This window comes from Malaclemys terrapin, chromosome 6, assembly GCF_027887155.1.
Source record: "Malaclemys terrapin pileata isolate rMalTer1 chromosome 6, rMalTer1.hap1, whole genome shotgun sequence".
Taxonomy (NCBI): Eukaryota; Metazoa; Chordata; order Testudines; family Emydidae; genus Malaclemys; species Malaclemys terrapin.
In genome coordinates, this window is record NC_071510.1 from 5,709,632 (window position 1) to 5,732,190 (window position 22,559).

General features: G+C 44.1%; 1 protein-coding gene across 6 annotated transcripts in view; it reads left to right on the top strand.

The window, feature by feature from the left end:
• Positions 1-22,559, top strand: part of NRG1 (neuregulin 1) — a 232,141-nt gene that overhangs the window by 85,921 nt on the left and 123,661 nt on the right. For 2 of the 6 annotated variants that reach the window (XM_054032949.1, XM_054032950.1), the window contains exon 1: positions 18,857-19,499. The exons of the other annotated variants lie outside the window; for them this stretch is intronic. In XM_054032949.1, the coding sequence (XP_053888924.1) occupies positions 18,857-19,499 (643 nt within the window). Of the gene's footprint in view, positions 1-18,856; positions 19,500-22,559 lie in introns of those variants that run through there. 6 annotated transcript variants of the gene reach the window in all.

The following is a 22,559-nucleotide window of genomic DNA, read 5'->3' on the forward strand; positions in this document are numbered from 1 at the left end:
ATTAAACTGTCATTCACCAAAACCCACAACCAGCTGTGATAAAAGACAAAAAGCAAAAAAGTAGAAAATGAACCCTCCCTACAGTGCAGAACAGCACATCGAGCAAAAACAGTTCTCATCGAAACACCTTAGCTAGGCACTAGCACAGTTGTATTCAAATAAAAAATGAATTCTTTTTAAAACTTGTTTTAGAAAAACAGCAACTAACACTTCTGAGGAGTTAAATAATTCAAACAAACATTTGGTTTCTCCATCATAAAAAACTAGCATTCACCTGCTTTTCCCCCCCCCCCATTCATTTTCTTTTGCTTTACAAACTATCAAAGGCAACAATTTGGTTGCACAAAATGGCACATGTAGTTTTTACAAAGTTCTAAGAGCTAGATTTACAAAGGTATTTAGGCACTTAGAGAGGCAAGTCAGCTCCTAGTGGAATTTACGAATCACCTGAGCGATTGATGCCCACTGAAAGTCAAAGGGGTTTAGGTGGCCTAGCTCATGGAGCACATTTGTAAATCCCACTAGGTTCCTACATTCATCTTTAGATGACTTTGTAAATCTCACTCCAAGTACCTACATTTTTGAAAAGAGATGTCAGATTTTGTATGCAGATTAGATGTGGGTTTGGTGCTAAATAATGCCTGGGACTTTTAAGGGGGCAGAGTTTGTACCATAATTTCATGACTTTTGCCTTTTTCACCCTGACCAGCTTCATGACCTTTCATAAACTTTCCAAGATAAAATTGTAGCTTTGCTACGACCGAGTGTGCACAGGAACACAAGTAAGAAAACTTAGCAGTTTAATGATAAAAGCTGAGTAATATACCAAAGAGCAGAACAGAACATTGACTGTTCTTTTTGGACAGACATAATTGCTCTCAGGGTCACATTCAGTGCCCATCTGCTGTGCTGGTCAGGCGTTCTAGGAACAATGTGAGAGAGGCGTAAAGCATCATGCACACAACTGTAACATTGTAAACACATGGAACACAATTAGGATAGCAGTGATAGTAATAAAAGAAAGCAGGAGTATTTCCATCCATGAACAATTACAAACATGGTGATGGGGGCGGGGAAGGGGGCACGTAAACAGAGGGAAATGATTCCCCCAGTGAGGTTGAAATATTAGTGGATTAAAAATTAAACTTCTATCTATTTAGCTCTGTACCAGTCACTGACCACATATACATCAACCTCCCACAAACCAGTCTTGCTGTTTATCCCTTTGTTGATCTGGCTGGAGAAGAAAGTGAAATTGACCAGCTGTACAAATGGTGTATGTGAATTCTGACATCAGGAAAAATAGAGAAGATTAGTCAAAGAAAGATAAAACATAGGAATTGCCAGACTGGATCAGATGTTTTGTTCATCTAGTTCGGCGTCCTGTCTCTGACAGAGACCAGCACCTGATTCTTCAAAGGCAGGTGCAAGGAACCCCATGCAGTAGGAAGATGTGAACTAATCTGCCCACCAGAGGATTCTCTGGCTAACCCCTAATCATTTAGAGATTGGTGTAATCTCTGAAGCACAAGTTTTTATATACTGCTACAACTTTTCTTCTAATTATAACAATGAATATACTGTTTAGCCATTTAAATATCCAGTTTCTCTTAGAATGTTGTTAAATTCTTGATCTCTACAGCAGCCTCTGGCAATGAGTTTCAAAGTCTAATTATACACTGTGTGAAGTTGCTCGTAATGAGCCCAGTCCTGTATGATGTCAGGAATACCCTCAATTCCCATTGACTTCAGTAGGCGCTGAGGGCCTCGTACCGTGTCAGACCTAATATAAACAAAGGGGTTGGGGAGGTGGTCCGCACTGAGCAGAAAGTGACCCACTGAAGTTTTTGTCTTTCCTTTGGCTCCTAGCTCTCCAATCCCATCATTTACCCTGACTAGAAGGAACCATAGCCATGGCATATGATCATATATTGTGGCTGAAATCGTGTCATTTTCAAATGTCATGAAACCGTGTCGTCCGTGACTGATACAGGAGCGAAGGAATTGCCATACCACATGAGAGCAGTGATCCATGGATTCCAGGATCCTGTCTCTGCCTAGATGATTTAGGGGAAGGTGCAAAAATAACCCCAATAGACAATTTTGGAAAACCTATTCATCTGGAAATGTTTTCCTAATCCCCCCTTGGTTCATGCTTGGCTTATGCCCTGAAGCACGAATGTCTATATTTCTTCTACAAATAGCTTGTATGTTATCTGATACTGCTTGTAGACGTTTTCATTTTCCATACCAATATTTAATCCATTTCTAAATCCTACTAAGATTGTGGCCTCAATGGCTCTAGATAAACAGGTATTTTCAATGACACCTCCACCCCCCACCCCCAAAAAAAGATTTTTTTCTACCTCCGTCTTGCTAGGAAACTTTGACCATTTCTCCCTGGCCACAATGATCCATGAAGAATTCTAGCAGTATAGAGGGGCACAATTTTCCTGTACTGCCAGCAGCCATCAGAGATCCTTCCTTAGCTCAAGTGGTAGGGGGTTTTGCTTTCCAAGCAAGAGGCAATTGGCTACTAGGGTGTTAGATGTGATGTGAGAATGTAGACAATAGAGGACGGGAATTCTAATCCCACAGTCTTTCTGAAGTGCTGAGTGACTGGTGTGCATCACAGTAATTGTAAGGTTCCTAGGTGACTGTAGACTGGCTACAAGGTAATCTGTATGATATATGTATGAATTCTGTGTGTCTTTGTACATACAATAAATATGTACAGGCACATAGGAGGAGAAATTCACCTCTGTGCAGAGGGCCAGCGCCACTAAAGCTCTGGTTCATCCATAATCATTTGGAAGATATCAAGTGTGTCTTCAGAATTTGCATGCTTAGTCTGCCTTGGGGAAGGGGATTGTCTTGGTGCAGATAGAGATTAGACAGCAATTTACTCATCATCAGGGTAAGACAGTGAACCCGACTCTTCATTACAGGGAAGAATGAATAAGGAAGGCTGCATTTCCTGGCAAACTAGGGGATTGTGAGCCTTGCTCCAGTTTCCAGAGGGGATTTCCATAATTGTGTCTATTTCACACATGAGGCATACTTTTAACTGTGAGGAAACGTACAGGTTTAAGGTGGACTGTTTGTGGGAAGGGAGTGGAATCAGCTATACAAATGTAATTTTTTGTCTCTGACTGTCGTTTGGACTGTACCAGTCAGGTCTGAAGATCTAAGTTAATTGCCTCGGTTTTATAACTCACATATGAATCATTGACAGCAGCGATTTGTCTCTGAGATGATTGTAACTTTGGAATTGATATTCTCTCTTCCCTCACCCAAACTCAAATATCCCCCACCCCCACCCTTTGTTTGTTCTGTGGGAGGCTGTGAAAAGAGCTTGCAGCTACTGGCACTTGATAGATGAATGAAAGAAGCGTTTTATAAGGTCCCACAATGAATTTGCATACCTTCTGTGACCTTCGCGTCTGCTCCCAGTGACCATACCACTCTTGTCTACTTCATGTACAGCCCCACCTTAGATTTTCCAGAAATGCTCCTTTGCTTAAAAATTCCTAAATCCTTGAATAACCCGAAGTCTGACTAAGCGAATGCAGAGGTGGATAAACAACGTTAGGACAAGAATGCGTTTAATTGGTGTTCAGCTAAGACAGAGGACTGGATGGTCCAGTGGTTAGGCCTTGGTTTTGGGAGACCCAGGTCCAGGTCCCTGCTCTGCCAAAGACTTTGTGTGAACTTGAGCAATGGGAGTTAGGCACCTAAATATTTTTGAGGATCTGGGGCTTCGCCTCTCTTGGCCTCAGTGCCCCATCTGGACAAAGGGGATAAACAGCACCTCCCTGCTTCACAGAGGTGTTGCAAGGATATGTTAAAGAATGTGAAGAACTTACATACTACACAAACGAGGACCAGATAAGTATGACAGAGAAACCAGATTGTGGTTTCATTCTAATCAAGGGGAGTTTGGGCTCTCATTTTAGTGGGACCAGGATTTGGCTAAGCATGTGCCAGAACAGGTGCATGGGGCCCAATCATGCATCAATGCCATTAGTGGTAGTTTAACCATATATGTCAGTGGGAGCAGGCTTATGGGGAGGCAGGTATGTCATGCAGCAACAGACAGATGTTTTCAGAAGTAATTTAAATGCTCTTTATTACAAAGCTAAGGAGCATTTTTTCTTAAATTATCTGATGGTCTTAAAGACCTTGCTCTTTGTGTGACGCATGAAGAAGATGCTCTAAACCCACATTCCCTATTACAGGATTAAAGGCTTGGCTCATGGCTTTATAGAAATAATGGTGTTTGTTGCTCAGTAAATCAGGTTACTATCATTCTAAAACCCCTACCTGAATTTCTGATCAGCATTTGCAATAGTTAATTCCTGCAATCGACAGCATAGAAACCAGTATAACATTATCGCAGCATTAAATCAACAGCAACTTTGTCAACTACAAATGTGATCCTATATGACTATTTTGCAACACAGAAATCCCTGTGAAACAGTGCATGTGCTGTAAAGAGTTGCCTCTTTTGCTTGGATGGTGTACACCTTTAATAACGGAACGGCTCTTCAGATTGTCTTCACTTCTCTAATGAGGAGTGCAGAACTGTAGCTTCAAAATTTGCCGCCATCTAATAACACTTTTTCCTCTTTAACTTTTTTTTAAATATTAAACAGCCTTCGATCTAGTTAACATCCAACGTTTCACAAACACAAGACATGTCACGTTGTTTGAGAGTTTGTTTTGTTTTTATTTTAAATGCAGGGGGCTGCTTCTAGGAAATGTATTTGTTACATTAGCAAATGAAAGCCTTTCTTCTCCAAATAGGATTAGACCAAATAATTACAAAGGCTCTCTATGCCATCCCAGCGCTGTTCCCCACAGTGGTGCTGAAGGGCCTCTCTAGGACACACGGAGGTTCAATGTCAGAGGATGGCTGAAAAGGTTACATTTAATTCATGGCCACTTGGGAGAGATGGGGTCACCTTCAGATGGAGGCTGCAGTTCTTCCTGCCAGGAGCTCCAGTACAGATAGCCAATAGGAACAGGAGACAACTACTTAAGCCTCAGAAATTCCACCAGCCACTACTGGTGTAACTAAGGCACTGTTGCTAAGGGACTGTAATTAGCAGGGAGCAGGAAGAAATTGGGAGTTTAACCTGGTGCAACACCATCATCTCACAATCTACGGTTCACTTGGCAAGACCTAGAGGGTTTGTGTAGGGTTCCATGGAAGCTTTCTGCAAGTAACTGCAATGTTTGTGACATAATTCAGCAGATGGCACTACCAGAGAAGGCTCCAGAAGTGTTCATCCCACTCCCCTGTCCACCTCTTCCTACGTATGCCCACGGAGAATCCCTAAGCCCAAAGATTGCATTATGACACTGGGTATACTAGAATAGGAAGCTCCTGCAAGCACCATCTATCCCAGGCACTGAGCGCCTCACACTCATTAGCGTATTTGTATTCCCGTCACCCCACGTGAGGTAGGAAAATCTGTTATCCACATTGTACAGATGGGGAACCGAGGCACACAGAGACTAAGGCCCAGCTCCTCAAAGGTATTTAGATGGCTAATGGGAGTGAGGCACCTCAATACCTTTCGAGGATCTGGACCCAAGTGACTTGCCCAGGAACAAGTCTGTGGCAGAGCAGGAAATTGTACCAAGATCCCCCAGGACCCAGGCTAGCGCCCTAATCACTGTACCCCTGGGTCCTACCATGAACCTAATGGATCTATTGTATGGTCTCTCGGCAAGGACCCATTTTGTGCACGTATGGTGTCCCCCTGAAATCAGTAAGGCTCTTCAAGGTCCACGTGCCGAGTATTGGGGAGCCTTCAGCATTAGACCAGCATCACACATTCATGTGCTGCTGTTGATCGATTTCACAGCTAAGCACTTGTGTCAAGAAGTCACAAGTTCCCCGCAGAGATCAGCCGCTTGAAAAAAGAAGGTGGAGTTCATTTTGGGAAGAACAGATGCAGCCTATCAGGAGAGGATTGATTTCATTGCTTATTGTAATTAGTTTGTACAGTCTGCAACCTTATTACCTGTTCAAGTCACATCATCCTCTCCCCCCCTTTGTTACTTGGCCTTCATTGCAGGGACTCAGCCTCTGCATCCATATTTGTATGTGGCATGATCAGTTACCCAGGATCAGCTTGGAAATGAAATCTGAAAGGCATTATTTCAGAATGTGTGCACAGATGACAGCTTGACAGATCCATGTCTGCAATGGTAGGTCATTGCTTAGTATGCCAGGAAATGAGCATTTCTGGCTTGCCTGACTACCAGTTTAATATTCCTTGAAATCATAGACAAATGCAATGATTTTTCTGAATACAAAGTACATTGTTTTAGTGGGAGAGGGGAAAGAGCGAAATGCCTCACTAAAGGCCGTCATTTACTTTTCATCTTGGCCACTAAATGAAGTAGTGCCTTTTGTAGTTGTTTTCCCCACACGTCCTCTGGAGATCCCTAGCTTGAGTAAATACATTTGAACATAATCATATTAATAGATCAAAGGAAATGTACAATCTTATTGTAATAGGTTAATTGTTACTGGATCATTCTTACTGTTGATGGTCTACTGTACTCTGTCTCAGCAGTGAATTCAGACCTGCCTTCTATTCCTAGCACTGTTTTTTGTTGTTGTTTTAATGTTTGTTATTACTTCGCTATTTCATTTGGCAAGGTTGAAATCTGTCCACAGCACCTAATGCACAAGCAAGCTTACAATCGTGGTAAGCAGCATGCCTGGACTTTCTAGCCTCTGCATCCACATAAATAATGCATTCAACTTCCTGTAACTACAAGAATCCACAGAGTTTTTATTGGGGGAGGAGGAGAGGGGAGGAGATAGGGGATGGAAGGTGATGGAAACAGCTGCAAGTCATTATTATTACTGATTAGACCCCAGCTGCATGGGTTTTTTAATTAGCCAGTGTCTAACCCTAATGGATACATTGTGATATTTGTTAATGCTTTTTAAGTGTGGAAGGTTAAGGAATGAATTTTATTCTCTTCTGGCACTCACACACACTCAAAATCCCCTGCGCTCTTTTAGCAGAGCTAGTTACTGAAATTCTGGCAAGGAACACTCGTCCAGCAGCACAGCTCCAAACTTTGTATCTGATTGTTTCTTAATTATCTTGGTTAAATGCAGGTCATCTTAGATACTTGAAAAGCAGCTTCAGTGACTGTTTTATGTCCTGAAAAGGCTTAGCAGTGTTGCTTTCCTGTTCAGCCCACTAACCAACATGGTAAATGGATAGAAATGGATAGAAATTTAAATGCAGTGGGCACGTTATCCAGGTGCTGGTGTCTGTCCCTGTTCCTCTCTCTAGCTTAATACCAGCCAACCCTGTAGTAATGTGAATGTCATGCTATGGGGGAAGAATAACTGCCTTTTTCCTATTGATGCTGTAAACCGTGAAATGCTAGTCCCTGTGCCAGACTGTGGAATGATATGTGCAGTGCATACAGTACCAAAGATTTAGCGGAGGGGAGATGCAGCAGAAAACACCGTTTAGCTATTCAGCTGAAGGTTTCAGATTAGAAACGCAGCTATAATGATTTAGTTGGGGATTGGTCCTGCTTTGAGCAGGGGGTTGGACTGGATGACCTCCTGAGGTCCCTTCCAACCCTGATATTCTATGATTCTATGCAACAAACCAAAATTGGTTAAAATACAGAGTGCTGACTAAGCATAAAATTCCCTTTGTCATTCTTACTTGACTGAATTTTAATTACTTGCTGGAAATCCACAAAGTTTTCTCTCCCATGCCAGAAGAGTGATTCATTCATTTCTTGGCTTTGTGGGTAAAGTAAGAGACAAGTATTAAATATTAAATCTCCTTGATGATGCTGAGATTATGAGACATGCTAATGTCTGTTCTTATTGGAAGACATGCAGTATACAGGTGCTATGCTGTTGAAATTATTTTAAGCAGAGAATATTTGGATTCAGCTACTTAAACACCATAAAGATGCATTTGGGTAGACATGCCCAGAACTGAGCTAGACAATATAATTGAATGGATATCGTGATTCAGGATGTTGTCGATTAAATTCAAAGTTTAGAGGTATTTGTAGAAAGCTGTATATTGAACTAGCTCGTGCACTGAAATAATGATATTCTTTGCAAGTGAACTTCTGAAGCTTAGCAAATCTTGAATGTACGATTTTATTGCAAAGTTTAATCCACAAATATAAGCCTGCAATATGTTTATGTTTATAACTTTGGGAGGTGGGTTTAAGTTAGAAACATAGATAGCTGGGTTTGCGATGACCGGGAGAACCGCATGGTGACTTGCCTGCCTGGTGCCAAGGTTGCAGATCTCTCGAGACATCTAGATAAGCTTATGTGTAGTGCTGGGGAAGAACCGTTGGTTGTGGTACATGTAGGTACCAATGACATAGGGAAGGATGGGAGAGAGGTCCTGGCGGCCAAATTTAGGCTGCTAGGTAAGAGATTGAAGTCCAGGACCTCCATGGTTAGGCTTCACCTAACGAAGAGAGGGAAGAGCATCTTCGCAAGCAGGCTGGCTAACCTAGTGAGGAGGGCTTTATACTAGGTTCACTGGGGGAAGGAGACCAAAGCCCTGAGGTAAGTGGGGAAATGGGATACCAGGAGGAAGCACGAGCAGGAGAGTGCAGGAGGGGAGGACTCCTGTCTCATGCTGAGAAAGCGGGACAATCAGCGAGTTATCTAAAGTGCCTATACACAAATACAAGAAGCCTGGGAAACAAGCAGGGACAACTGGAAGTCCTGGCACAGTCAAGGAACTATGATGTGATTGAAATAACAGAGACTTGGTGGGATAACGCACATGACTGGAGTACTGTCATGGATGGATATAAACTCAGGAAGGACAGGCAGGGCAGAAAAGGTGGGGGAGTTGCGTTGTATGTAAGAGAGGAGTATGACTGCTCAGAGCTCCGGTATGAAACTGCAGAAAAACCTGAGAGTCTCTGGATTAAGTTGAGAAGTGTGAGCAACAAGGGTGATGTCATGGTGGGAGTCTGCTATAGACCACCGGACCAGGGGGATGAGGTGGATGAGGCTTTCTTCCAGCAGCTAGCAGAAGTTACTAGATCGCAGGCCCTGGTTCTCATGGGAGACTTTAATCACCCTGATATCTGCTGGGAGAGCAATACAGGGGTGCACAGACAATCCAGGAAGTTTTTGGAAAGTGTAGGGGACAATTTCCTGGTGCAAGTGCTGGAGGAACCAACTAGGGGCACAGCTCTTCTAGACCTGCTGCTCACAAACAGGGAAGAATTAGTAGGGGAAGCAAAAGTGGATGGGAACCTGGGAGGCAGTGACCATGAGATGGTTGAGTTCAGGATTCTGACCAAAGGAAGAAAGGAGAGCAGCAGAATACGAACCCTGGACTTCAGAAAAGCAGACTTTGACTCCCTCAGGGAACTGATGGGCAGGATCCCCTGGGAGAATAACATGAGGGGGAAAGGAGTCCAGGAGAGCTGGCTGTATTTTAAAGAATCCTTATTGAGGTTGCAGGAAAAAAAACATCCCGATGTGTAGAAAGAATAGTAAATATGGCAGGCGACCAGCTTGGCTTAACTGTGAAATCCTTGCTGATCTTAAACACAAAAAAGAAGCTTACAAGAAGTGGAAGATTGGACAAATGACCAGGGAGGAGTATAAAAATATTGCTCAGGCATGCAGGAGTGAAATCAGTGATTACCTGTTCTGTTCACTCCCTCTAGGGCACCTGGCATTGGCCACTGTTGGGAGACAGGATATTGGGCTAGATGGACCTTTGGTCTGACCCAGTATGGCCGTTCTTATGTTCTTAAGTTGTAAAAATGCTTCCATCTAGCACTGGTTGCAAAGCCTTGATTTTCTTTTTTAAGCTTCCCCATGGAATAATTATGCAGTATGTATATCATATATCCCCATACAGAGCTGAGTCCCTTTACCCTATTTACATCAGTTTTCAAGGAATCTCTAAATTGAGCTGGGGGTGATGGTAAATCAGCCCCTAAAGATGGTGGAGGAGGAGCAGAAAAACACTTTTGCCCTCATCCTCGAGTTCTTTGTTAAGAACTCTATTTGGTGCAGAGCCTGCTGAGCGAACTGTAGGTGCTGTTTTTGTCATCTTTTTCTGAGGTGTAGTAGCGGGGAAGAAAGGCCCAGTGGTTAGAGTGCTAGCCTGGCACGTTGGAGACCTAGGTTCAAATTCCTGCTCTGCCACAGGCTTCCTGTATGGTCTTGGGTGAGCCACTTAGTGTCTTTCTGTGCCTGAGCTGTAGAATGGGGATCCCAGCACTTTGCTAACTCACAGAGGTGCATTGTGAGGATAAAAACATTAAAGACCGTGAACCACTCTGATGCTACAGCACTGGGAGAGATGAGAAGAATACTGTTCTCCAGTAAAACACATGCAGTGTGCTCGTCTCTCTCCCACTGCGTACTCTCCTAGGCAGATGGAATGAGTTGGGTGCTTTATATTTCTTGTATTAAACTGCCTGCTCATTTCCTGAATGCTACTTTCCCATATAATTCCCCTGATTCGTTTTTCCATTGGACAATTCCAGTATTCAACACAGTCTGAGCCCGTGTGTACATCAGCTGGGCAATGTATTGCCATTGGTTAAAGCTCCTGAAATTCATGTTTAATGTCATATTCCTGAGGCACAGGGAGTGCCACAAACTCAGCTTCTGATTAGGATGAAAGAGACTCAGGGTCTCACATTTCACTGGAGGATGAAGAGAGTCAGAAGACCCTTTTGTTCCCATGAAATAACAGCCCATCTTATTGCATCTTTCTGTTACAATTACCAGCAGCAAACATTGAAACGATTAACATGGCTGGAGAGAAGCCGTAGTTTTTAGTAAAGCACGTTTCTGTAAACCACAGGGATTGCCCTTAAAGAGTCTTCATTCTGCCAGTGGATAATATGTGAGTATACGCTGTATGTATAGATGATTCCCCAGTAAAGTCATATGCATGCTGGGATGAACATTAACCTTTCAAATGCACTGACATTCATAATGACTGGTCTGCAGCTTTCTGATAAATATATGTTGTTGTGATTGCCCCCAGCTGACACGCTTCCGGGTACATGTTCTAAAAGGCTCGTTGAACGTTGCTTCCTATCTTTTATTATGCACATCACAAGGGAATGTATTAGTCTTCACAAAGGGACCCCACTGAAGTTGAGCACATGCTTAAGTGCTGTGTCAGATTAGGGCCTATATGTGTTTAGCACTAAAGCTTTCCTGCCTTTTCCTTAAAGGAGGTGCACGTACCAAAAATCATAGGTGAGAAAAAAAGTACAGATTTCCAGCACAGCTGTCCTCCCAATAACATGGGGAGATGGCAGAGGGAGGGGTCAGCTATGTGTGCATGGGAGAAAGCAGGATTCATGGGACACCTGCTTCTCTCTCTCTCACTCTCTCTCTGTAGTTGGTCAGGAAGTAGACAGAACCTTCACTCCACCCCCGAGCATGCACTGTCCAGAAGTCATCTGCACCAGCAAAAGGGCTGTCATGAATTCCTTCCCATGGCCCCTTCTTAGAGCAAGGTGGGAGCAGGGAAGGAATTGTGACTCCCTGTAGATAGATGCAGCCCAGCTCCCTGGACCAGAGCCCAATCCAGCCATTTTAAAGAGGGCTGGACCACACCTGGGCCTATAAAGGGCTGCTAGTAGGCAGCTGGGGAGGGAGGGATGAGACAGGCGGAGGAGCCTCAGAGGGAAGTCACACTGGAGTGGAGCTAGGGCCTGCGGTGGGTCCTGGGAGCAAAGGGCTGGGGGCTCAGGGGAACAGCCCTGCGACTGCTGCTGCAGGAGGGGAGCAGAGCTGGCCGAGGCTAGGAAGCTTGCAGGAGCTGGAGGGCTGGAGACCCCTTGGAGGAGTGGCCCTGAAGCCTGTCACTGAGGATTGAGTTAAGACTGTGTTCTGCTTGTCTGATAACCTCTGTTGTGCAAATAAACCTCCTTGAAGAGCCGAGCGCATGGTTTAGAGCCGGGGAGAAGCGACAGCCCTGCTGACACTCCCATTCAGAAAAATGATGTTTTCTGTACATGACAGCTAGGCTCAGATTGGTCTCGCTTTTAGCTTTTGCAGTTCCAGTGGAGAGAAATAGGATTTCTCCTTATGCATTTTTTGTGTGGGAGTGTTTAATGGAGCTCTTTGAAATTCTCAGAGGTTCAGATGGCTGGAATTAGTCCCTGGGGAGATGGATTAGTGGGCAGAGTATAGATGAGCCATCAAAGGTGCATGACAAATGGATCTACCATGTGGTCCCCCAATTTATCACATGGATATCCCCTTATGTATACATATTGATACACACACAAGTTGATACATTTTGGGGAGAGGGGGTAACTGCTGTCAGTGTTGATATGCATTGGGCACTCTTGGTGGTTTTTGATGATCTCCATCTTCTAAATGCTGCATTTATTTAATTGGAAGAAAGTGGCCCATAAGCAATGAGAGGGATCCTTTTAATCTTAATCATCAATCCCTTATTAATGAATGTGCACTTTTTAATCCTCCTAGTTATACTGTTTTCAATTTCTCAGAGTAGGGAAAAAATGGAATGAAATACAAATTGATAGAGTGGTTCCCTGTATTAATACCACAAGAGCATATTGTTGCTTGTGTCTGTTTGAAAGTTCCAAGAGTGCAATGCATGGAATGAAGTCACTTTGCCAATACCAGTGTTTTGCTACTAACCATCATCCATTCTCAACCTGTGACTCAACATGTCCAACTGTAACATACAGTACATCTGCCCATGAGCACATACTTTGTCTCTTCGGGGCCTGATGCTTCCCAGAATGTAGTGTACTCTTGGGGGATCCAGGTAGGGAATATGATGAATTAAAGTGAGGGTGTAGCAGCTGGATATTTCAAATCAGATTACCCTGATGCTATGAGTAATAAGGCTTATCAGGCCTAATTTATAAAACCATAAGCAGGTTTGGGCCTGGTTAGTACATGGATGAGTGACCACCTGAGACTAATGTTACTCGTTGCTTTACTTTGCTGACAGTGGATATTCTTCATGGTGATTATCTATTTATTTATACTTCATTTTGAGAAATGTTTTATGTACATTTGTGGCTTGCGGGAGGATGATTCTCTATAGTGTGACATTCTGTGGCCTGTGCTATGCAGGAGGTCAGACTAGAAGGGTGACTTCTAGCCTTAAAATGTATGGAAGCCACGTTAGACACCTATTCAGTCAGAAGGACAGATACAGCCTCTACCAACTCTTCTGCTCACTTCCCCCCATCTCAGTCTTAATTATTTTTTCTCTCTTCTTCTTAAGAACTTACAGCAGTGAAGGGATTTATATTAAATTTACCGGCAAAATGCACCCCCAATCCAAAAATATTTTGCAAACTTCTAAGTTCAAGTCTGCCATTTATTATATGGTAGGAGTCCAGTCACAGTCACACAGTAGCTTCATTGACATGGAATCTGCACAACCTTTTCCTCTTGGCCAAAGAGGCCCAAGTCATGTACATACGCAGAAATACGGCTGTGCACAGGGAGTTAACCTAAGGAGACCCTTGCCTAGCCTATTCTTATGATTTGTTACCAATGGGTTAGTTTGGTTAACTTCTGCACCTGCACGCTATAGACAAGTCACCCAGACTCACTTACCACCTTCTTTCATGGTCTCCATTCCCATTAACCCATTGTTGGTTTAACTCCCCAGCTGCTCATCTCCTCTAGCCCACAACAGAACCATGTTAAAACAATATACATCTTTCCTAGTATGGTAATGCAGGAATGCAAAGCCAAACCTTGCAGCTGCCGGAGGGAATTTTCAAGCTATTTGGGGAAAAAGGCACTAACAAGGGAGAGAACGCCTTCAGCAGCAAATCTGTACCTGGACTTCTGCATGTACAGAAAGACTGTAACCCAGAGACCATTCCCTTGCAGTAGCTACCAAAAACAGCCTATGGGAGAAAGCACCAAATGGCAAGAAATTCCCTCCCACTACCCAGGTGAAGCGAGATAAGGCGTACTAGCGTACCTCCTGTTCCAGTACCTTCCTTTTTCAGAGCCTTACCTTAGACTTTAGCTCGTTGGGCTACCCACATTTGCCATCCTTGCCTATCAACTGCCATTCTCTCCAAATCTTCCCATTTTTCCAGATCTTCCCATCTTACCCATTAGCCAGGATGGGTAAGGAATGATGTCCCTAGCCTCTGTTTGTTAGAGGGTGGTGATGGACAGCAGGAGAGAGATCACTTGATCATTACCTGTTAGGTTCACTCCCTCTGGGGCACCTGGCATTGGTCCCTGTCGGTAGACAGAGTACTGGGCTGGATGGACCTTTGGTCTGACCCAGTATGGCAGTTCTTGTGTTATTATGTTCTTATGTTCATGTTGAGGTGCTTGATGCGGTTCAGAACTGATGTTTCCATGTTATTTGCGGTCTTCCTCTCTTTCTTCTTGCGTTTTCTGGCTTCCATTCAAGGGCCGTATTTGGTAAGTATTCTTTTTCCATTCTCAGCACATGTCCTAGCTACTGATGTCGTCTTTTGTAGATTATTTGTGAGTGGGTGCCTTGACCAGTAATTTTTCTGGCCCAGACTAATCGCTTCTCAAAGCTAGAATTACAGCACTCAGGCAGATTGTCCCCTGGCCCGGGTTCCATGTGTGGAGCAGGGCCAGAAACGCAGAGTGGGAGAGGATGCCGACTTTGCTCCCTGGGCTCCAGTTCTCATGCAGAAGCTCATTGGCACTGAAGACGTTAATGGAGCCCTGACAGTCCACAACTAGAGTGTGGTGAGGGAGGGCAGTGGGGTTTGTTAAACCTAGGGGGTGTGGGAGGGCTGGGGGGATTGAGTGGGTGATGAGAGGAGCAGTGCAGCTGGCTAGGCGGGAAGGGGATCGTGTGCGGGAGGATAGGAACTGAGTGCTACTGCTAATGCTGAGGAGACAGACAGTGATCCAGGTCTAGTGGTGCTGGGATGTAAGGGACCTGCAGTCAAGAGCAGGGAGAAGCTGGCCCAACGGTGGGGAGGAGGGGAGGCAGGCCCGTTGTGATGCTGCTGAAGCAGGCAGCAGGAGGGGTTTGCGTCTAGACGAGCAAAGTGCTGAGATAGTGCAGACAGGCAGGGCCTTGGCACGTGGAGGAGTAGCTGAAACAAATGAGGAGCTACAGTAAGTTACTCTGTTTTTTGCCAGTCATGTTCAGCAGCTGCAGTGATACGATGCAGGCTGAGCTCTTATCACAGCTCCCTCCCTCCTGCCCCACCCCACCTTCGCACAGCCCTGCTCCCCGTGCCCCGGAACAGACAATCCCACAGCAAGAGCAGGCCGCCTAGCGAGCAGGAGAGAGCTGCGTGCGCTGCGTAGCGCCTGTCTGCACCGTGGCGTGCTACACTTCAGCGGAGGGGTGCGGCTGAGGTGGGCAGTGGGGACTCACCCAGCGTTTGTAAGAGAGCTTGTTCTAACAGATATGTGTGAGAGTCTCACAAAGCGCGGCCTGAGCAACAATTTCGAATGAGTGCGGACATGTCACGCGGATTGAAAACCTGGTGGAAGGGCTGAAAATAAATGGCCAGGCCAAGCGCACTGAATTAGAGCTTGACGTACAGTGGGGCCCTAGTGGTTTTCAGCTTGCGGTGTGGTGGTAAAGGAAAAACAATGGGCTCTTGGACTACAGGGATGTCACAGCATGAGCAAAGGAGGTGATCGTCCCTTTCTACGCCCTCCATAGAACTAGACATTATTTATCAATTAACGACATGGCACTTGGGAGCCTGCCCCTACCACATTCACATCTGGTCATCTCTGCACCAGAGAGATATCAACAGAGAGGAGAAAACTGAGAGAAGAGCAACGGAAACGATGAATAGGGTAGAGGGACAGATTCAGAGAACTAAACATATGTAGTTTTCCTAGAAGGCAGCTCCTCGTGGGGGAATACGGTAAGGGGTTACATGGATTTGGAGGGATCCAGGTGTGCAAAAGGGTCATAGTTATGGGTAATAAGAAAGCAAGATTTGGAAAAAAGTTAGGCCGAATAAAAAAAAAAAAATCCAGTGGTGAGATGCATTAGAAGACGTGTATAAGATACTCAAACGTCATGGTCCTCATCTGTAGAATGAGCATAATACTCCCTATCTTACAGTGGCAATGTAAAGTGTGTGATTCATTGCCATTTGGGAAGTATTTTGCTATACTTGCCGAAAGATGCAGTATGGATGCAACGTATTATCAGCTAGTTAATGCAAAGGTAGAAAGCTAAGCAAGTCTATGTGATCAAAGGCAATCATTCTGACAAAGGTTTCTGATCACATCATAAACCTTAAGACCAGATCCCACAATGGAATTACAGCCTTAGATTGCTGATTATATTTTTATAAAGAACGTTGCTATCAGCTGTGGTTTTTTTTTTTAATGTAACCATGGGTCTCTCCCCAGAGTCTCACGTATTGTTCTGCCATGTACTATTGTATAGTTCAGTGGTTCTCAACCCACGCACTTGCAGCCCAATCAACACAGAGCTGCAGCCCATGTGTCATCCTCAGGGCCACACAGGTAGAATATATATTGTGTGGATGCCACCCACATAACACAGAGAGAGATGCATATGCAGCCTGCAATGGTAAATAGGTTGAGAACCACTGCTATAGTTGGTCAAACAAAGATACTCTGCATGGATGTGTTTCTGGAAGGTGCTGAGTACCTTGGACTCCCATTGTCTACTGCTGTGACATTTTGGCATTGTCTAGCTTATGAGAGCTTGATTTCTGAGCCTTCATGCTCAATTTGTTTTCATTTAAGAGGAAGTATTTGATAAACATAGCTGAGCGCAGACCCCTATTGGCTTAATTTAATATCCTGGGACAAAGTCATTCCTGGTAGAATTCCTTTGACACCAGTTGATTTTCACCAGGTATAAATGTGTCCCAGTGGCACCAAAGAAACTGCTGGTGGTGTTCAATCTCGATAAACAGCAGATCACCCATGGAACTACCTCAGTGTCCATAAACCTAGTTTTTACAAAGAGGAGTTACCCTTACCCTGAGGTCTTGGTGGGAGTTTATTTTTTAACTACCATGAATAAATAAAAAGGAAACTAGTCACTAAGTAACATTCGAAACAAGAAGCAAAGCCAGAACAATTCAGAGGGACTGATTCTTTGTTTCCTTGCACCTTGTACCATCGTTCGTACCAGTGAAAAATGGGTGTAAAACGCTGCCAAGTCACTGCTGGAAATGATGGCACAAGGCGAGGGGGGGGGGCTGATAATCAGAGCCCCTTTTCTCATTGTATATGTTAATATTATGCCACATAAAGGGCTTGATTCTGATCTCCATTACACCATTATAACTTTATTGACTTCAATGAAGCTGCTCCTTGATTTATGCTAATTTAAGTGAGGCACGAATAAGCACCATAGGACGCAATAAATCTTTGCAATACAGAGAAACAATGGGCCAAGTTAAGAACAGAGCAGACGCTTTTTTAATGCTGGATTTCCTTGATCTTTATCAATTTCAAGCAGAACCTAAACATTGTATTTTCTGTATCAGTTATAAACCAGCTCTTGAGAGATTGATTTTCTTTTAAGAATGTTACATTTATTTCCAAAACAGAATTTAAAAAGCTGATGCAATCCCCGTCTCCATAATAACGTACAGGCAAAGATTTAAGTGATTTTTTTAAAATATTCATTTCCCTAAGATGCATCACCTTATTGTTAGAGAGTTAAACTTATTAGAGTGATTGGGAAGGAATGCTATCTCTATGCGTCAGGCAGGAAGAAACTGCAGTAGAAAAGCCTACTTCCCTTGGGAGAGATCAGATATCAGACTTGCTGAGCATCGGGTCCAACCCATAAGCCTACCATCTACACCCCCATCTCAGCTTTGTTAGATTGTTGTAATCGATTACCATCTTCTTCTGACCAAACAGTGGAAGGAAGAGAGACAGAGAGAGAGAGCGCGCATAACTGCTGCCTGCCTGCCTCCCTTTGATTTGATGGCCTTTATTCCTTCTAATTGGATAAAATAGGAAGTCACTAGCAGTCCTGTGTTGCTGGGTGTACTGATTTCACTCAAAGCAGTCCTGCAGAGGGGCGGGGGTGGGGAGAGAAAGGAGAGAGGGAAACAGACTGTGAGGGAGGAGAGGGGGGAAAAAAGAGGAGGAAAGTGAGGGAGTGCTCAAGAAGGACAAAGAGGAGGGGGTGGGGGGAAGAAGGGAGTTACCACCCTCCTCGCAGCATTGCTCTTCCTTTCAAACCTCTGTGTAATGATACTGTTTGCAGTGATGCTCCGAGAGCAGGCACCTGCTGCTCTGTAATGATTCAGCCTGTTTCAGCCCTCGCTTTAACACAACAGGATGCTGTTGCTACTGTCACTATTACCTCTGCCGCTGCTGCCGCCGGTGCTGCTGTTCCTGATTTTGCTTTTGCTTCTGCTGCATGACAATTGTTTTCTTCATCTAAGCAGACACCAGCCTCAGACGCTCAAGGTGAGGAGCCAGCCTTTCGCTCTGGGCTATTGGTTCACTTAATCCAACAATTTGTGCTTTCTTTGGTGCGGTTCTCCCACCTTGCACCACCCCCAACACTCCCCTCGGACGAGCTGGGATGGCTTGAGAGGCATTGAAGGAATTATAAAAGTGGCCAGGAAATGGGAGCTAAATAATTACTAAGCAACTCTATTTCTTGTTTAATAGGAGAGGGGTTTTTTATTTTTATCCTCTCCCAGTTCAGATGATGTTCTTGAACTTGGACTCTCTACTGACTCCTGCTGTGTGATTTTTTCCAGAGTTGGGTGATTTGATTTTTGCCCCTCTCATAATAATGGACTGTGATAGAGTTAAGGCCTTTTGGAGGTGAGCTGGTTGAGATTTTTATGCTTAAATATGTCTGAAGTATCGGCAGAGGCTTTTCCCCACTCCTCGACTCAGCTGAACCCTGCTGCATCTCTCGAAGGGCTCCCAGCTGAGGACAACATGTCAGGGATGCAAACAGAGGACGGGAGGGTCCAGGGAATAGCAGGCCTTGCCGCTACTTGCTGCGTGTGCCTGGAGGCAGAGCGATTGAGGGGCTGCCTCAACTCTGAAAAGATCTGCATCGTCCCTATCCTGGCTTGCCTTCTCAGCCTGTGCCTCTGCATTGCTGGCCTCAAGTGGGTGTTTGTAGACAAAATTTTTGAGTATGATTCTCCTACCCACCTAGACCCTGGGAGGATAGGGCAAGACCCAGTGATTTCAGTGGAACCTACTGCTCCGTCTGCTTGGGTGCCTTCAGTGGTGCATACCTCACCTTTCCCAGCACCAAGCCCTGAAACCAAGGTTGAAGTTACAGTACAAGCTGATAGTTCGCTAGTGCCCTCCGAGCCTTTCCTCTCCCCTTCTCCGCATAACCGTGTCTTCGATTTTTCATTGTTGTCCTCCGCCGCACCTTCCTTCCCTCCGCCCACGCTGGAGCCTGAGGTGAGAGAGGCTACCACCCTGTCTCAGGCACAACCAACAGAAACTAATCTCCAAATCGCTCCAAAACTTTGTAAGTAGCAGCTCATTTTTTTCTTCCACAAAGGACTTTGATTGTTCTGTATCTTTCCCTTGAATCTGACATTGCATGTTAAGTTTGAATAAACGGAGAGAGGTACAGGGGTGGATCACAAGCTCTCTGAAACTGTTGCTAAATAGACATGGTGGTTGTACCAGAAAGGATATTTTTTAAAGACATATATCCTGACCAGTTATCAAGAGGCAAGTCTTCACAAGTTATTTCATTGCATACATTATACAAAAGGATGAATCACTTTATTTTGATTGGTATCTTTTTCATGTAATTTAGCCTGCCATTTCAGTGATCAATTTGATTTGCATATTGCTTTGAGTCCCCTATATTTGTTAATATCATTGTCCTGTCTCTAAAGCACTTCTATTTCCTCTTTCTTGTCTTGCTTTGCTGATAAATGCCCCTGCCATCTTCCTGAAGCAGTCAGTGAGTGCAGTGAGACAGGGCTACAGTACATTTGTAGCAGCTCGAGCCATTCCAGAGTTGTTAATGTAGCAATTACAATTACGGCTATTTTTTCATTCAGGGCTCATTACAGGTTTTTTTTTTTCTTCCTCCTCAAGGGTTTGACGCTGCAAAACCGTACTCAGGAGTGTTGTCTCATGGATTTAGCTAGGATGACTTGGTTAAGGAGCTCATACATGTAGAATGGGGCCCTGAATTAGCCTTTTACAAATCAAGCTTCTGGAGAAATTTCTCTGTGCTCATTGTAAAACATCTAAGTAATTTCTTGCTGGACTAGGCTGTAGTGGATGTTTCATTGTAACCTGTCAGATGGGAGCCGGTTAGGCCGGACGGCCTGTGATCTCTGTAACTCTTGTAAATGAAAAAACCTGCTAGAGCCCAGGCCGGGTATCCAAAATTGAGGTCTCCAGTGGTTAAAACTGGCAACAGATTTTGTAAGCTTCCTTAGGAGAACCTCTAGTCTCCTTCCTCTGTGCCCTTCCTAAACCACTGCAGGCTGATGACTTGGTGATTCGTATGTACTTGGCCTCATCCTGTTTCCATTGAAATCAATGAGAGTTTTGCCACTGAACCCAGCTTTGAAGCATGCTCAGACTCAATGTCGGCATCAGGAGCACCGTTTACTCTTCCACTAGTCAGCTTGGGTTAGTTATGTTTTATATCAGACTATATCGTGAGCCAGATCTTCAGCTGGTGTACGTAGGTGTACCGCCATTGACTTGACTCATGGCCCAGTTAGTGTAGCGTCCAATGACGTTCCAACGATATGGAAAGGAAAATTTAAAGATAAAAATGTATAACCCCGTGTAGTCTTTTGCTTCAATAATGCATCCATCATGGCCTGCTGTTAGATGGAGAGTAAATTTTCTGAGGATAAGAGTCTGATAAGAAAACACGGGTGTGCAGTCAAACAAAAGCTTTATTTGTCTAGTTGGGCGACTGTGGATTAAGTTATTGGGACCAGCTTTTGCAAGAGTGACAAAGGGTTTTTTTCCTCCCAGAAGTCATTAGCACAGCAACTCCTTTTTGTAGCAGTATCATTTACAAATCTCATAAGTATCATTAAAGGTGTGACAGATGTCACTGCAGTCACCACCTTTTTGCACCTGGCAAAGGGACCTGAGAACGCCATCCCGCTGCAGTGGCTTGCGGGTGGGGATGGGGGTGGGAGGAATCAAAAAACAGCAACATACCACCTGCAGAATTCAACATGGAAGAGCTGGTTGGCCCTCACTTGGTCACTCAGAGTCTGAAGTAAATGAAAAAGGACTAGCTGGTGAGTAGCCACAGGCAACAAGCCATTATCTGCATTCAGATCCACTCACAGCTGGGAAATAAATGGCTGTCCGGGAATTAATTTTTTTAGATAAATATCTACTAAGTGTGTTAAGGGATCTGACTTCCACATAGATCTTGATAGAAAGGCAAGAGGGGGTTGGCAATTGATTTTGTTTGGTTTGCACTGAGTGGGAAAGATTTACTGCTGCCTACAAGCATAAGTGGAGCAAGTTCTGACGCTTCAAGCAGCTGCAGTTTCTTGAATCCCTGTGGAAATAAGGATGGGAAGGCAGGTTGCACAATATCTGCCACAGAGTTGAAAGAGGCATTTGGTCCTGAGGTTTTTTAAACTGCATTTCGAATATATTCTGTGTTATGCCCAGCAAATGTTAGAGGGATAAACAAGAAACTGCACTGAAACTTTATTCTTTATGAACAGTTGTGTCAAGCATAAAATTCTGGGAATGGTGTCTCAGGAAGTAACGTCTGTAAATTGGATTGGCTTTATGGCATCTCACCCTCTCTCCTTTTTCCAGCATGATTAGGTAATTTATTCAGAAAAAGCATGTCAGCTTTCCCTTTGCATTGATAATTTTTCATCCAGGACTAAGTAAGAGCTGTCATGACTCCTATTCTGTGACTGACGTATCATTTCTGAACCAGACCCTTCAGGGCACTTTAGAATCCTTTTCTCCTCTTCCCTTTTCTATCTAACTCAGCACATTCTGTTTAGAGTTATACCCTTCAAGGGCAGAGTCTGTGGAGGGCTAATTGCTTCTTTATCCTGGAATCTGGGAGAGAGCAGGAGAGAGACAATCCTAGTAATTGTGTCAGCTGTGTTAGTCCCAAGCCCAGACTACCTTGTGTTATTATATGTTGTGTTCTCCCAGTACAGAAATTGGGCCTTTCCTCCCTTTGTGGCTCCCCATTTTAAATTGTCATTTTTCCTTTGCTGATACAGAAAACAGAAGCAAACATTTTTAAGTGTCCACGTGTATGAGGCATGTCAGTTTCAGCTAAATTATATGTGTGAATGTTTCATTTAGGTGCGGTCTATATAATATTATGTCTAAGACGTGTAGATCTTATGACTAGGAATACAGTGCAAGAACTAAATGATATTTTTTCTCTTTAAGTGCAATCCTGCAGCAACGCATCACGTACTCTAATGATTATGTTTCCATAGTCCTCTAATGGGTATGTTTTCATAATAATTGTTTTGTTTATAGCTGCATAATACCTAAACTAGTCCTCCCTCCTGATAGATCTTTAAGCTGCTTTCACTTTCCATTTAAA